The sequence below is a fragment of the Artemia franciscana genome, chromosome 17 (genome assembly GCF_032884065.1).
Source record: "Artemia franciscana chromosome 17, ASM3288406v1, whole genome shotgun sequence".
Classification (NCBI taxonomy): Eukaryota; Metazoa; Arthropoda; class Branchiopoda; order Anostraca; family Artemiidae; genus Artemia; species Artemia franciscana.
The window spans coordinates 16,362,659-16,377,543 of record NC_088879.1 but is presented as its reverse complement, the minus strand read 5'-3'; the positions used below and the strand labels follow the sequence as shown (position 1 = coordinate 16,377,543).

Here is a 14,885-nt window from a genome sequence, read left to right as displayed (position 1 = left end):
GGTTCAGATGAACAGGACATATGGGGGTGAACATAGGTAGGACTGGAGACACGTATAGGGGTGTACACGTAATACGTGCAATTCGCGGTTTTTCTGCCAAACCCCCCTGGAATTTCTACTTCTTTTATGGTCCTGATATCATAATACATGTACTGGTGCAAAATTTAAATATTTTTACACGTTTTTTATGATCTACAGCCGCTTATAAGGGCGTTGTTTCTCCCCTTTATGGTTTTACTGAAGGACTCCCATTGTTTTACTAAAGCCCCCCCCCCCCCTGGCTGAATAATGTGGCCTTATATTTTATATTTTGGTTTTGAGATTTCCATTATAGAACATTGAAAGTGCCGATTAGACCAGGCAAGCCTCACCCCTCCCCCCTAAAATACAGCTCATGGGCACCCGTGCTTAGGTTTCTACTGTTAGTTTTACGGAGCTAATTTAATTGGCCCGTGTGCCACTGAATACCAATATATTGCTCAATCAGAGTCAAGCGAGCGCTTTGAGGCTAATGAAAAAAGCCTAATTTAATAAATTTGGCTCCTGAACTAATCTTAATTAGAGTGGGTAGGTTAACTTTTATGCTTTTATGTCCTTGGACATATAGACTGCGTTAAGACCAATTATTGGTAGCATGTGCTTCAAACTATTATATTAATGAATAAATATTAGGATAATCATAGTAATTGGAGGTAACATTGCTGGTGTACGTTCTCTTAACAAAAAAAGGAGAATATTTATTAAAAGATTAAATTTGCTTGGCAACAGCATTGGGTTTTATTGTAAATTCTTGCTCGTTATAGTAGCATACAAAAGAGAGTAATTTACCAGAATTTCCGCTCTTCTGAGCTTTCATTCTTTCTGACCCAAAAATAAACATTTATTCGCCCATATCTCATTGAAGCCGCTTCCTCGTTGTATCCAGTGCCCGAGAATTTACGCCCAATTTACAATGATGTCTTTTTTCTTACAGCTCCAAGTTTTGTGGGATCCCTCGCCGATAGTGATTATGTCTACTATTTCATGCGAGAGACAGCAGTGGAATACATCAACTGCGGCAAGGTAAGAGGGACTAGAACATAGAGAAAATAGGGGAAAGCGAGAAGGCAAATGACTTGGAAATTGGATCTTAGAAATATTTTCTTATGATTTGCCTGGGGAATTTTACCGTTTAAATTTGCACTGGTGAACAAGTTTTGAATATAGAGCCAATAAACTCAAGGATGATTACGTAGGAACAAATAGGCCCGATGCTTAGGGGGGATTAGGCTTATTTATGGAAAAGGGGCTGGGAGGCATTTTTCATGGAGGGTTTGTGTCACAATAGGTCTATGGTGTAAAAACTTAAGCATGGAATTTATTGGATCTGAAATTTTAAAAGTTTTCGTTCTCATTTTTTTTACTGCTTTTTTTGTTGCTAAACTTCTATTTATATACATTTTCCTGCAATATACATTAGTGTGATGGACGAAGCCAAGCATTTAGGACATGGGTTTAGTAAGGGTTTTGCTAATGAGGTTTTGACACTTTTTTTTTACATATTTTAGTGGGTGCTGAAAATTCCCTGACAATTATCTGGAAGGCTCACAGCGAGGGGGGGATAGGGCCTTGCACGTATCAGCCCATGCATTGTGGTATATGCTTTGTCATGATAAGTCTCCGAGTAGTTACGTGATTCAATAAAATTATCTCCTTTTTTTTTCTTAGATTATGTATAAGACAAAAACCAATAATAGCAAGACGAGGTTTAATGTAAGAAAATTTGTAAATTAAACTGCATTGTTTTGTTCGTAAAAATGAACTGTATCTACCCAAGACGAATTTTACTAAGCATGCATTGCAAGCTACCAGAATAAGCAGGAAAAATTATTTCAGCGCAATCTTTTTCAGATCCTTACTCCATCGTTTCACTTAATCACTAATTAAATTTCCTTTGTCTTCCATTTTCCTTAAATCTTCCCTATTATTAAGCCGTTGGGCTGATTTGAATTAAAGGTTTCCTTCTTTTATTAAAAAGCAATAAGGTCTCGAAGGATTTGTTTTGTATCAAGAACTGAGAAGAAATTTTAATTTTAGCGTTTCTTCTAGGTGCCTAACTCGGTGTCGATTCTTGATTTCCGTAGAATTTTTTTTTTCCAATTTTAAATAAAATTCGATCCTTTAGGAAAAGTCTAATTTTAGTGTGTCTCTTAAGTGTATAAAACTGTTCAAGATACAGAGAGAGAGACTGGATATAATTTATATATATATATATATATATATATATATATATATATATATATATATATATATATATATATATATATATATATATATATATATATATATATATATATATATATATATATATATATACTAGCTGTTGGGGTGCACCCCAACACCTAGTTGGTGGGGGCGCTTCGCGCCCCCCAAGCCCCCCCCGCCCGCGTAAGTCGTTACTCGCCATTGTAGTTGTGTCCCTGTGTCCCACCTGTGAATATATATATATATATATATATATATATATATATATATATATATATATATATATATATATATATATTTATATATATATGTATATATGTATATATGTATATATGTATATATATATATATATATATATATATATATATATATATATATATATATATATATATATATATATATATATATACATATATAAATATAATATATATATATATGTATTTAACTACTTAAAACTTGCTAATATACAACATTCTTTGGGACAGCAAAGAATGTTTTACTTTTTTTATTTTTTTTTCTTTTTTAGTTTTTTTAGTTTTTTAGCTTTTTTAGTTTTTTTATTAGTTTTTTTTTTCTTTTTAGTTTTTTTTTTAGTTTTTTTTTAGTTTTAGTTTTTTCTTTTTAGTTTTTTTTTTGTAGTTTTTACCTACCCAAGGTTCGAACCTGCAACCTCTCGGACCTTGAACCTGGAACATAACGCGTTACTAACTCAGCTACTTCGGGCTTGAATACATTCGTTTTTGAATTGGTATATGATGAAATTATTCAGACGTCATATGCGGACAGACAGACAGACAGACATAACACACATACAACTTATTTTTATATATATATATATATATATATATATATATATATATATATATATATATATATATATATATATATATATATATATATATGTATATATATATATATATATATATATATATATATATATATATATATATATAGATATATCAGAATTGTTATCTTCGTCGGGTACTGATCTAGCTGAAGATGAACGGTTCCCTGGAACAGCTAACAAAACTTCGAAATAGACACAATTTTCTAGCGATATTTTTAGTAAAAAGATAGTTTTTACTGTAGTTTTTATGGCACTTGGTATTAACCAAGTGACATATAGCAATCGCCAATTCTGTCGGTCTGTCTGTCGGTCCCGGTTTTGCTACTTTAGGCACTTCCAGGTAAGCTAGGACGATGAAATCTGGCAGGCGTATCAGGGACGGTACCAGCTTAAATTAGAAATAGTCGTTTTCCCAATTTGACTATCTGGGGGGGGGGGGGAGTGGGGGGCCGATTAATTCGGAAAAAATAGAAAAATTGAAGTATTTTTAACTTACGAACTGTTGATCAGATCTTAATGTATTTGATGTTTGAAGGATATCGTGTCTCAGAGCTGTTATTTTAAATCCCGACCGGATCTGGTGACATTGGGGGGATATGGGAGGGGGAAACCTAAAATCTTGGAAGACACTTAGAGTGGAGGGATCGGGATGAAATTTGGTGGGAAAAACAAGCACAAGTCCTAGATACATGATTGACATAACCGGAACAGATCTGCTCTCTTTGGGGTGGTTGGGGGGGGGGGGGTAATTCTGAAAAATTAAAAAATGAGGTATTTTTAACTTACGAACGGCTGATCGGATCTCAATGAAATTTGATATTTAGAAGGATATGGTGTCTTAGAACTCTTATTTTAAATCTCGACCAGATCTGGTGACATTGGGGGGGGGGGGGGTTGGGAGGGGAAACCTAAAACTTGGAAAAACTTAGAGTGGAGGGATCGGGATGAAACTTTGTGGGAATGTTAAGCACAAGTCCTAGATACACGAAAGACATAACCGGAACGGATCCGCTCTCTTTGGGGTAGTTGGGGGGGGGGGGTAATTCTGCAAAATTAGAAAAAAATGAGGTATTTTTAACTTAGGAACGGGTGATCGGATCTCAATGAAATTTGATATTTAGAAGGATATCGTGTCTCAGCGCCCTTATTTTAAACCCGACCGGATCTGGTGACATCGGGGGAGGGGGGTTGGGAGGGGGAAACCTAAAACTTGGAAAACACTTAGAGTAGAGGAATCGGGATGAAACTTGGTGTAGATGTCTAACGAGAATTCTTTAATATGAGAATTCTTGGGGATGGAGATTGGCAGGGAAAAATAAGGACAAGTCCTAGATACATGATTGACATAACCGGAATGGATCCGCTCTCTTTGGGGTAGTTGGGGGAGGGGTTAATTCTGAAAAATTAGAAAAAATGAAGTATTTTTAACTTACGAACGGGTGATCGGATCTCAATGAAATTTGATATTTAGAAGGATATCGTGTCTTAAAGCTCTTATTTTAAATCCTGACCGGATCTGGTGACATTGGGGGAAGTTTGAGGTGGGGAACATAAAATCATGGAAAACGCTTAGATTGGAGGGATTCGGGATGAAACTCGGTGGGAAAAATAAGAGCAGAAGTCTTACATACGTGATTTACATAATTGGAACGGTTCCGCTCTGTTGGGGGGGGGGGGGCTAACTCTGAAAAATAAGAAAAAATGACGTATTTTTAACTTACGAAGGAGTGATCGGATCTTCATGAAACTTCATATTTAGAAGGACCTCGTAACTCAGATCTCTTATTTTAAATCTCAACCGGATCAAGCGTAATTGGAGGGGGGCAGTTGGGGGGACCGGAAATCTTAGAAAATACTTAAAGCGGTGAGATCAGGATAAAACTGGATGGGAAGAATAGAAACCTGTCTAAGATACGTGACTGACATAACCGGACCGGATCTGCTCTCTTTGGTGGAATTGGGGGGGGGGGGTAATTTTGAAAATTGAGGTATTTGTAACTTACGAAAGGGTGACCAGATCTTAATGAAATTTGATATTTAGAAGGATCTTTTGCTTTAAAGTTCTAATTTTAAATTCCTACCAGATCCTGTGACATTGGGGGAGTTGGAGGGGGAAACCGGAATTCTTGGAAAATGTGAAAATTGGGGTATTTCTATCTTACGAATAGATGATCGTTTTTAATGAAATTTGATTTTTAGAAGGAATTCATGTCTCAGAGCTCTTATTTCAAATCCCAACCAGATTTTTTGACATTGGGGGGAGTTGGAGGGGGAAATCTTGGAAAAATACTTGGAGTGGAGGAATCGGGATGAAGCTTGGTGGATAGAATAAACAAATGCCCTTGACAGAATCGTACTGGATTCGCTCTCTTTGGAGGAGTTGGGGGGAGGGGTTCAGTGATTTGGCGAGTTTGGTGCTTCTGGACGTGCTAGGACGATTAAAATTGGTAGGCGTGTCAGCTCATACCATATGATCTCTTGGTTCTTAGCTCTTCTCGCCTCGTCACAAGTGCCATATGAGCTCTTAGCTCTTGTTTCTTTTTTAATCTGACTGTAAATTTGGTATTTTAACTTTTTTTGTATTTTCTGTATTTCGAACCTTCGCTGAGGATGGTATCTTACCTATTAGTGATATCTTCGTCGGAATGCTCTAACTGTCTCAATGTGTCTTTTTAGATTGTTCTACTGTCTTAAAATTCCCCCGCTTCGGAATATTTATTCCTTTGTTTTCATGGACATAGCCTGAGTTATGTGTCCGGAACAATTCCAGATTGTTTGGTGGGGGTAAAAGAGAAAGAAAAAAGAAAAGGTTGTTCTGCAATCAAATGGTCAAAGGGACATTTTATACGAATGCATACCCTTACTTGAATTTTCTTGGATTTCTAGGTTATCAGAAGATTTTACCCACAGGGGATATGTTCTCACAGCAGACCAGAGTTTGTCGAATGAAAAAAAAAGGGGCTTTTGTCCTGTATATATGGAAAATAGTGCTAAACTTGAATTGACTTTTTTCATCAAAAATTTGAATAAATGTCAACCCCTAACATAAAAAAAGTAAGGAAGTAAGACGGCACTAGACCCTTAAGGTCCAAACCGGCAGTGCTGATCTCCGTTTCATGGCCCTTCAGCCAGTAAGTGCAATGGGAGGTTGGGGGGCAACCATCCTGTGCTTTCACGCACCCTTCCTGCTTATCTTCCCCAGATTTCTCCAGGTACCCATTTTAGAGTTAGATCGACTCTGGCTGAGCTTACAGAGTCACTCCACTGACCCCCGTCCCAAACTAAATAACTGGTCACAACTTGGTCTGAACCCGTGCTCCTTGGACACAGAATTCCCACGCCAGCGCGCCAACCACTCAGCCAGGACGGCTCTCCCCTAACATATCTTATAAATCTAATTTTCGAATAAATATACGCCCCTTTCGAGATAAGGGATCTTTTTTCTCTGATAATGCTTTGACTATTTAAAAGAATATATGTAAAAACGTGTATTTTTCTTTAAATAAGACAGTGAAAAGGAACAAATATAAACTTCTTATACAAAATAATAATAAAAGTCCGAATTTTACGGCTTCATATCTGGAAACTTTTATCAAAGAGAAAAAAACGGAAAAAGGAAAGAAAATAAACCAAACACTTAAACATAGAATACTACTACTACTACTACTAATAACTCACTGCAGCACCAAGCCGCCTGAGGCCAACACAGCTACGCACGCTCCTCCTCCAACCTAATCTATTTAAAGCCTCCCTCTTTACACCCTCCCAGGAAGTTCCCATTTCCTTTAAATCCTTATTTATGACATCCTCCCAACCCAGACAAGGACGACCTGCTTTCCGTGTAGCCCCAGACGGTTGGCCAAAAAGGACAATCTTCGGTAATCTGCCATCCTTCATCCGTAGAACGTGGCCTAGCCATCTCAACCTTTCTTTCATTATAGCCCCAGAAAGCGGGATTGAACCACACTTTTCGTACAACCTACTGTTTGAAATACGGTCAGTCAGCCGGGTACCCAGAACAATCCGTAGGCAATTTCTCTGGGAAACATCTAGTAAATTTTCATCTGCTTTTCGGAGTGTCCATGCTTCAGAGCCATATTTGACCATTGTCATCACTGTAGCTTCCAATATTCTAATCTTGGTTTGTAGGCTTATCTTTCTATTCTTCCAAACTTTTTTTAATTGTGAAAAAACACCCTGAGCTTTAGCTATTCCACTTTTAACATCTTCACTGCTCCCACCATCTTTACTAATAATACTACCAAGGTAACTGAAGCTCCCAACCTGATCAATCTTTTCGTTACCTAAGGTCACCTGTTCATCTTCACTTATTCCTAACCTTAGTGACTTAGTCTTCTTAACATTAATTTTCAAGCCTATTTTAGCACCCTGAACTCGTAAAACCTCTAAAAATTCATTCATTTTGCTCACACTTTCATCTAATATGCTTAAATCATCAGCATAATCTAAGTCCAGGAGCGTTCTTCCTCCCCATTTGATTCCATGGTCTCCAATTGCCTTTCCTGTGCTCCTTAAGACGAAGTCCATCAAAATGATCCATATAAAGGGGGATACTCGCATTGAGTACCTGAAAATTTACGTCTAATATTTTTTTTTAATTAGACAGTAAAAGTAAATAAACCAAACTTATTTTTACAAAAATAATAAGTCTGAATATTTCATCTTCATATCCAGAAGCCTTTATTAGCGAAAAAAAAGGAATATATATATATATATATATATATATATATATATATATATATATATATATATATATATATATATATATATATATATATATATATATATATATATATATATATATATATATATCTATATCTATATATATAAAAATAAGTTGTCTGTCTGTCTGTGGATCTGTGGATCAGGTGACGTCATGTTTCGGCTGACGTCATGAAATTAGTTGCCGTCATTTTTGCTTGAATGTGACGTCATTCAAGTTATATAAGACATATGTTCGCGTAGAAATCTATTAATGTTTAAGTTTACAATGACTGATGAAGATGCTCAAAGAGTCTATGCCAAAAAACTTGCTGCTGATAGAGAAAGTCAGAAAAGAAAGCGTGCCGAGGAACTACCAGAGCAACGCGAAAGCAGACTTGCTGCTAAAAGAGAAAGTGAAAAAAGAAGGCGTGCCGAGGAATCAAAAGACCAGCAGGGAAACAGGCTTGAGGCTGATAGAGAAAGAAAGAACAGAAAGCATGCCGAGGAACTACCAGAGCAACGCAGAAGCAGACTTGCTGCTAAAAGAGAAAGTGAAAAAAGAAGGCGTGCCGAGGAATCAAAAGACCAGCAGGGAAACAGGCTTGAGGCTGATAGAGAAAGAAAGAACAGAAAGCATGCCGAGGAACTACCAGAGCAACGCAGAAGCAGACTTGCTGCTAAAAGAGAATGTGAAAAAAGAAGGCGTGCCGAGGAATTACAAGAACAGCAAGAAATCAGGCTTGCTGCTGAAAGAGAAAGTAAGAAAAGAAAGCGTGCCGAGGAATCACAAGAACAGCAAGAAATCAGGCTTGCTGCTGATAGAGAAAGTAAGAAAAGAAAGCGTGCCGAGGAATTACAAGAACAGCAAGAAATAAGGCTTGCTGCTGATAGAGAAAGTAAGAAAAGAAAGCGTGCCGAGGAATCAGAGCAATCTGAAATTTATCGCCTGGCATTCAGGTACAACCCAGTCGATGATTATAGCTTGAGTAGATGTGTTCAAATCGGGACAATGTCTAAAATTTGTCCCTATTGCAAGGCCTTGAAATTCAATGGTGAAACAATGGGAATGTGTTGCGCCTCAGGAAAAGTTAAACTTCCTCTATTGGCTGCACCACCAGAGCCATTGAAGACTTTCCTTACTGGAACTACGTCAGAATCTAAGCGTTTTTTGTCAAAAATCAGACAATACAACTCATGTTTCCAAATGACGTCGTTTGGAGCCCAAATCGAAAATCCAGATCAATTTATGTCTACTTTCAAAGTAAAAGGGCAAATTTATCATAAAGCAGGGTCCCTTCTACCATTCTCAGGCGAGAATCATAAATTTTTACAATTGTACTTCATCAGTGATAGAAATTCTGAATTGAATGCACGTTGCGAAATTTCTCCCAACGTTGAAAGGACAATCGTTTCCCAATTGCAACATCTTTTCCACGAAAATAATAATTTAGTGCGTCTGTTCAAAACAGCCATCGATTTGATGCCTACTGATACTCATAAAATTGTTATTTCCGCTGACAAAACGCCTCCTGGCCAACATGTGCGTAGATACAATGCTCCGACTATCGACGAAGTGGCAATCGTTATGGTCGGTGATCAGTTTTTACCTCGAGATATTATTCTACATAAGCGAAACGCTCAGAAGTAGATAACCAGTGGGTTGTTCCATATTCCCCATTATTATCAAAAACATTTAATGCACACATAAACGTTGAATACTGTAACTCCGTAAAGGCAATCAAATACATATGTAAATACGTCAACAAAGGTAGTGACATGGCAGTTTTTGGCTTGCAGTCCGAAATCGAACGTCGAAAACAGGGTAAGTCAGTCGACGGCCAACCTACCATCTTCAAAGATACCACGATAGGAAGACTCTACATCGTTCACCCCAATCAACATGAATGCTTCTTTCTACGCCTGCTTTTGGTGAATGTACCCGGTCCGACATCCTTTGAGTATTTGAGGACTGTAAATGGTACTATACATGACACTTACCGTAGTGCATGCCAAGCTCTGAATTTATTGTAGAATGACCAACACTGGGATAACTGCATCAATGACGCGTGCGAAACGTCAACCCCAAGTCAAATTTGTGCATTGTTTGGCATCATTTTAACAACTTGCTCTCCATCAGCTCCTACAGAGTTATGGGAAAAATATAAGTCAAAAATACAAACCTCTTCAGGATTTGGTAATGCCTTCACCTAACCGTATCGCTGCTGTTTCGACATGTGTAGAATTGGATCGTGAACAAAGTTACAGTACGAGTGATCTATTGTCGTATGTACATTTGGATGCGCCAGGAGGTACTGGTAAAACGTTTGTGATAAAACTGATTCTGGCATCAATTCGATCTAAAAATGATATAGCGTTGGCAATTGCGTCGTCCGGAATAGCCGCAACATTGCTGCCTGGTGGAAGAACTGCTCATTCCGCTTTGAAATTGCCTCTGAACTTGCATTCTACAGAAACTCCCACGTGCAATATCCAAATGAAGCGGTTAATTATCCATCTGAATTTTTAAATTCCATAGATCCTTCAGGGTGTCCACCACACCTGCTACAACTAAAAATAGGCGTACCAATAATACTTTTAAGAAATATCAACCCACCAAAGCTTTGCAATGGCACGCGACTTGCCGTAAAAAAAAAACAATGGAAAACCTAATAGATGCCACAATCTTGACAGGTCCTTATGAGGGTGAGGCTGTTCTTATTCCTCGCATTCCCATGATTCCAACGGATCTGCTTTTTCAATTTAAAAGATTGCAATTCCCAATTCGATTAGCATTTGCAACCACCATCAACAAAGCTCAAGGGCAATCACTAGAAAAATGCGGTATAGATCTTAATACAGATTACTTTACCAATGTACAATTGTATGTTGCATCTTTGAGGGTCGGTAAACCTGACAATCTATTTATACGCACAGACAATGGGACAGCGAAGACTGTTGTATATTCACAAGTTTTACGTAGTTAATTTGTATTGTATCTATCTATCTATCTATCTATATAAAAACGAGTTGTGTGTATGCATGTTTGTTTGTTTGTAAAAAGAGCGTTTGCATATGGCGTCATTATTAGTACATACGGCTTTGTATATGGACAGACAATGGGAAAGCCAAGAATGTTGTATATTCGCGATTTTTACGTAGTTTGAAACACATATATAAATCTATCTATATTCACAGGTGGGACACAGGGACACAACTACAATGGCGTGTAACGACTTACGCGCGCGGGGGGGCTTGGGGGGGCGCGAAGCGCCCCACCAACTAGTTGTTGGGGTGGCGCGAAGCGCCACCCCAACAGCTAGTATATATATAAAATGTACATAAAAATATTTATGATATTAATATGTACTATATTAATATGTAAAGAAATAAATAGAATAAACAGAATGGAAAACGGAAAAGAATTAATCATAATCTTAATATCCTTAATCAAAAACACTTTGCAATGTGGCAAAGATGTGTGCAATCTTTTATGTAAATCCATTGACTATGTTTTTTTTCTTATTAAATCTAATTTTATTACTGTCGGCTATCCTCCGTCTTCTAAAGATAGATGCCGCGACGGACAAAAAGCATCTCTTGAAATTTGAACTTTTACTGTTTTACCCACGCTACACTTTTGTTTTTCACTTTATGGTCACTCTTAAAATTAGGAGTTAATGCTAAAGCTCACGGAAGGGTGGTTTTATTACTGAAGATAATAAAGTAGAGAGTAGTAGATTAGCATGTAGATGAGCCTTTTGATAATAAATGGTTCTTTATAGGGCTTTTGATAGTAAAAGCTAATTACTTTTAATACAGGGGGCGAGGAAGCGAATGGTTTGTCTCCATTTAAAAATTGTTTTCACATGGTCTACGATTAGCTCCCAGAGTAGTTTCGAATTGGTCGTCTTATTCTTATTTTATTTTCAGGGGTTCATCTGCGATTTCTTGGGGTGTAGTTGAGTTGAACTTTTAAATCTCTTATTGGAGATTACTTGCAAATTGCGTTAAAACTGAATAATAACTTTTATATTTATAACCTTTTAATATATAACTTTTATATTGTTATATAACCCCCACACCCTCAATTTATACCCCCGGTAGCTATGCTGTACTGGATTCAGGTTTTGTGCTATAAAATGATTTCTAACTACAATTCCTTAGAATAACGAGAAAAATGGATAGCTCACAAACTAAAATGCGAGGAATTTAAGAATTGGCATGTTCATTTTTCTCTGACATTGGAAAAAATTAGCGCTGATTAGATTCGTTACGATATCATTTCTTTGTTTATAAGATATTCAGTGCAGATAAGGGACCTGTTTCCGGAAAATATTTTCTTTCGAGTTTTGATTTTGCATTTTTTATTTCGAGTTTTGATTTTGGTGGGCTAGTTGGCACTTGAAGTTTATGCTTCTCCCTATTATGTCAACTTAGTTGAATGAAATGGGAATTATTCTTTCACGCCTACACCTTTTAATCAGTACGCCTTTGTGTGTGGCCTTGAGGTTAGTTTTATTTTTTACTGTAGATACCAATCAGTAGGCTATAGTCCTTGTTAAAACAGCGGCTATTTACATAAATGGGCTGTTTTCTTTGGATAGGATTGTGAATGATTATGTAAAATGGATAGCTCACAAACTAAAATGCGAGGATTTTAAAAATTGGTATGTTCATTTGTCTCTGATTTATTGACAATAGTTAGCATTGATTGGATTCGTTACGATATAATTTCGTTGTTTATAAGATATTCAGTGCCGATAAGGGGCCTATCTCCGGAAAAATATTGCAATCCATTGCAAACACTTGTTCCCGTGATCTAACAGAACATTGTTGCTAACAATTCGCGTTGTTTGCGAGAGTTTGACGAATTTTCAGCGGTAAACTCAGACAATTCGAAAAATGAAATAAAACATGCAAATATCCTTAGGCAAGAAATGACTTTATAGGGCTTTGTGTTTTATGTATTTTTTTTTTTTTTTTTTTTTTTTTTTAGGTTAAGAATGTTATTTTGAACCTTCGCTCGCATTTGAAAGCTTTATTAAAAAAGGTCCTCCCAATTAATGCGTTTCCACGGATTGTTGCTAAAAAGTTATTGGTTTGTTAAAATTTCTATCTCCGCACAAGCCAAAAGAGTATAGTTAGGTTAAATTCAGGTAGCTAAAACAGGCCTGAGCTTTCTCGATAGAATTTCAATTTCCTCTAAAAATTAGGTGATAACCTTTATTAATGTTTAATACGTTTTCAATTTCTTTACCTGTAACCTCTCGTTTTTTAATCCACAAAGGATGTAGTGTTTGTATGGGGGCTCTTTAAGTGTTATTAAATAGTTCATTTTACGGCATACTATTCGAATGTTTCTAATTGTGGTTTGCTTGATTGGAGAGATTTAAGCAATATTCACTTCTATTTTAAGCGTTTTTGATTACAAAAAAGAAATATTCGTAGCATGTAAATGAAATTGTTGAGTTTATTTCTAAGTGTCAGAGTTGGACCCTCGATTGCTGGAAAATTGACTGCAAATAGTGGGTTTTCATTGTTGTTCTTATTCAAAATTAAGGATTGACTAGATCGCACATTAATCACTTAAATATCGTGTTGCCATCTATATTATGAAAGGAAATAGTTTTAGAAAAAAAAAGACTTCAAGATTTCGAGTTCTACATAATTCAAGCTTTATTTCCACTTGCTTCAATTGTATTATTTTTAGTGACGGGGGGGGGAGCTTTTTTAGATATCTAAAAAAGGTATATTTTTTTAGGTATACCCCTATATTATGATAACAAATCCCCCCCCCCACATTTTCGTGAATTGGCGCAGCTGATCATTTTCAAACTTATTTAACTATTTTATTATTTATCTCTAAGAGTTATGCAACAATGACGAGGGTTAAGCTTAGTTTGAAGTAAGTTTTGATTTTGTTACCCTTAAAGTATAAAGCAATGGCTTCTGTGGCCCGGGCTTTGACTCAGTTTAGTTAATCGTATAAGCAAATCTTGAAGCTTATGAATATACTTTATATGTAATTGTGTTGTAGTTCTATTTAAAGCTTTTTTTTTGTTTCAGGCTGTGTATAGTAGGGTAGCAAGAGTTTGTAAAAAAGACAGAGGAGGCTCCCACAAGTTTGCAAACAGATGGACATCTTTTCTGAAGGCTAGACTGAATTGTTCGGTTCCTGGAGAATATCCTTTCTACTTTGATGAAATTCGTAAGCAATTTTTATAAATCATAATGGTATTACACACAAATTACGACACTTGTTTATGGCTAAACTACCAAGGGAATAAAAATGGCCCCTTGGCAAGGTCGTATCTAGGATTTTTAGTTATGGGGAGGGTTATTTTTAGTCGTGCGAGGGGGAGGGGTGCTCAAAACACGTTACAAAACGCATCAGAAATCTGTTTCTACATGCATTTTTGTTACTAATTCAGATAGTTTTTTTAGGGCGGGGGGAGGGCGCTCAAACTTGGTCCCCCCTTTTTCTTCCTGATACGGCCATGTCCCTTTAACCTATTTTAGATCTGTTCAACCTTGAAAACAGTAATTTTCTTCTTTTGTTTATTACAAAATTATGAAGTTTTTAAGCACAACTATATAGTCAAATTCGTTTGTTTGGTTTCGTTATTTGCTGATCTGCCCCCTCCCCCAATTTCTTTTTTTTTAATTTAGCCCCAGCTACTATGAAATATCACATAACTGTATATGAAGGGGTTTTTTAATTAAAAATTGAATACCCAACTTTTCTGAAATTTAAAGACATATTTAGGTTATGTGAATTTCCACTTAACCAGTTCAAACAGTCAGATCTCATTTTCACAATTAAAATAATTATGATATAAATTATCAGATGGGAGCGTGTGTGGCTTTGTTTTGAAAGATCAATAAATCAATTTTTCATTTCTAATTGGTTCTAAAAATTATGACATGGTATTTATGAACGGTATTAGCAACCAGAACCTCTAAGACCGAAATTTTTTGCTAATTCTTTACCTTTTACAAAAGTTCAAAACCTTCGTTTCCGTCCCGAATCTAAATTGTAAATGCTCAACAAGAAGTGAGTAAAATAGTC

General features: G+C 36.4%; 1 protein-coding gene across 3 annotated transcripts in view; it reads left to right on the top strand.

Moving 5' to 3' along the window:
* LOC136037921 (semaphorin-1A-like) overlaps positions 1–14,885 on the top strand; it is a 233,001-nt gene that overhangs the window by 130,580 nt on the left and 87,536 nt on the right. For all 3 annotated transcript variants that reach the window (XM_065720778.1, XM_065720777.1, XM_065720776.1), the window contains exons 8-9: positions 974–1,062; positions 13,883–14,024. In XM_065720778.1, the coding sequence (XP_065576850.1) occupies positions 974–1,062; positions 13,883–14,024 (231 nt within the window). The remainder of the gene's footprint in view (positions 1–973; positions 1,063–13,882; positions 14,025–14,885) is intronic.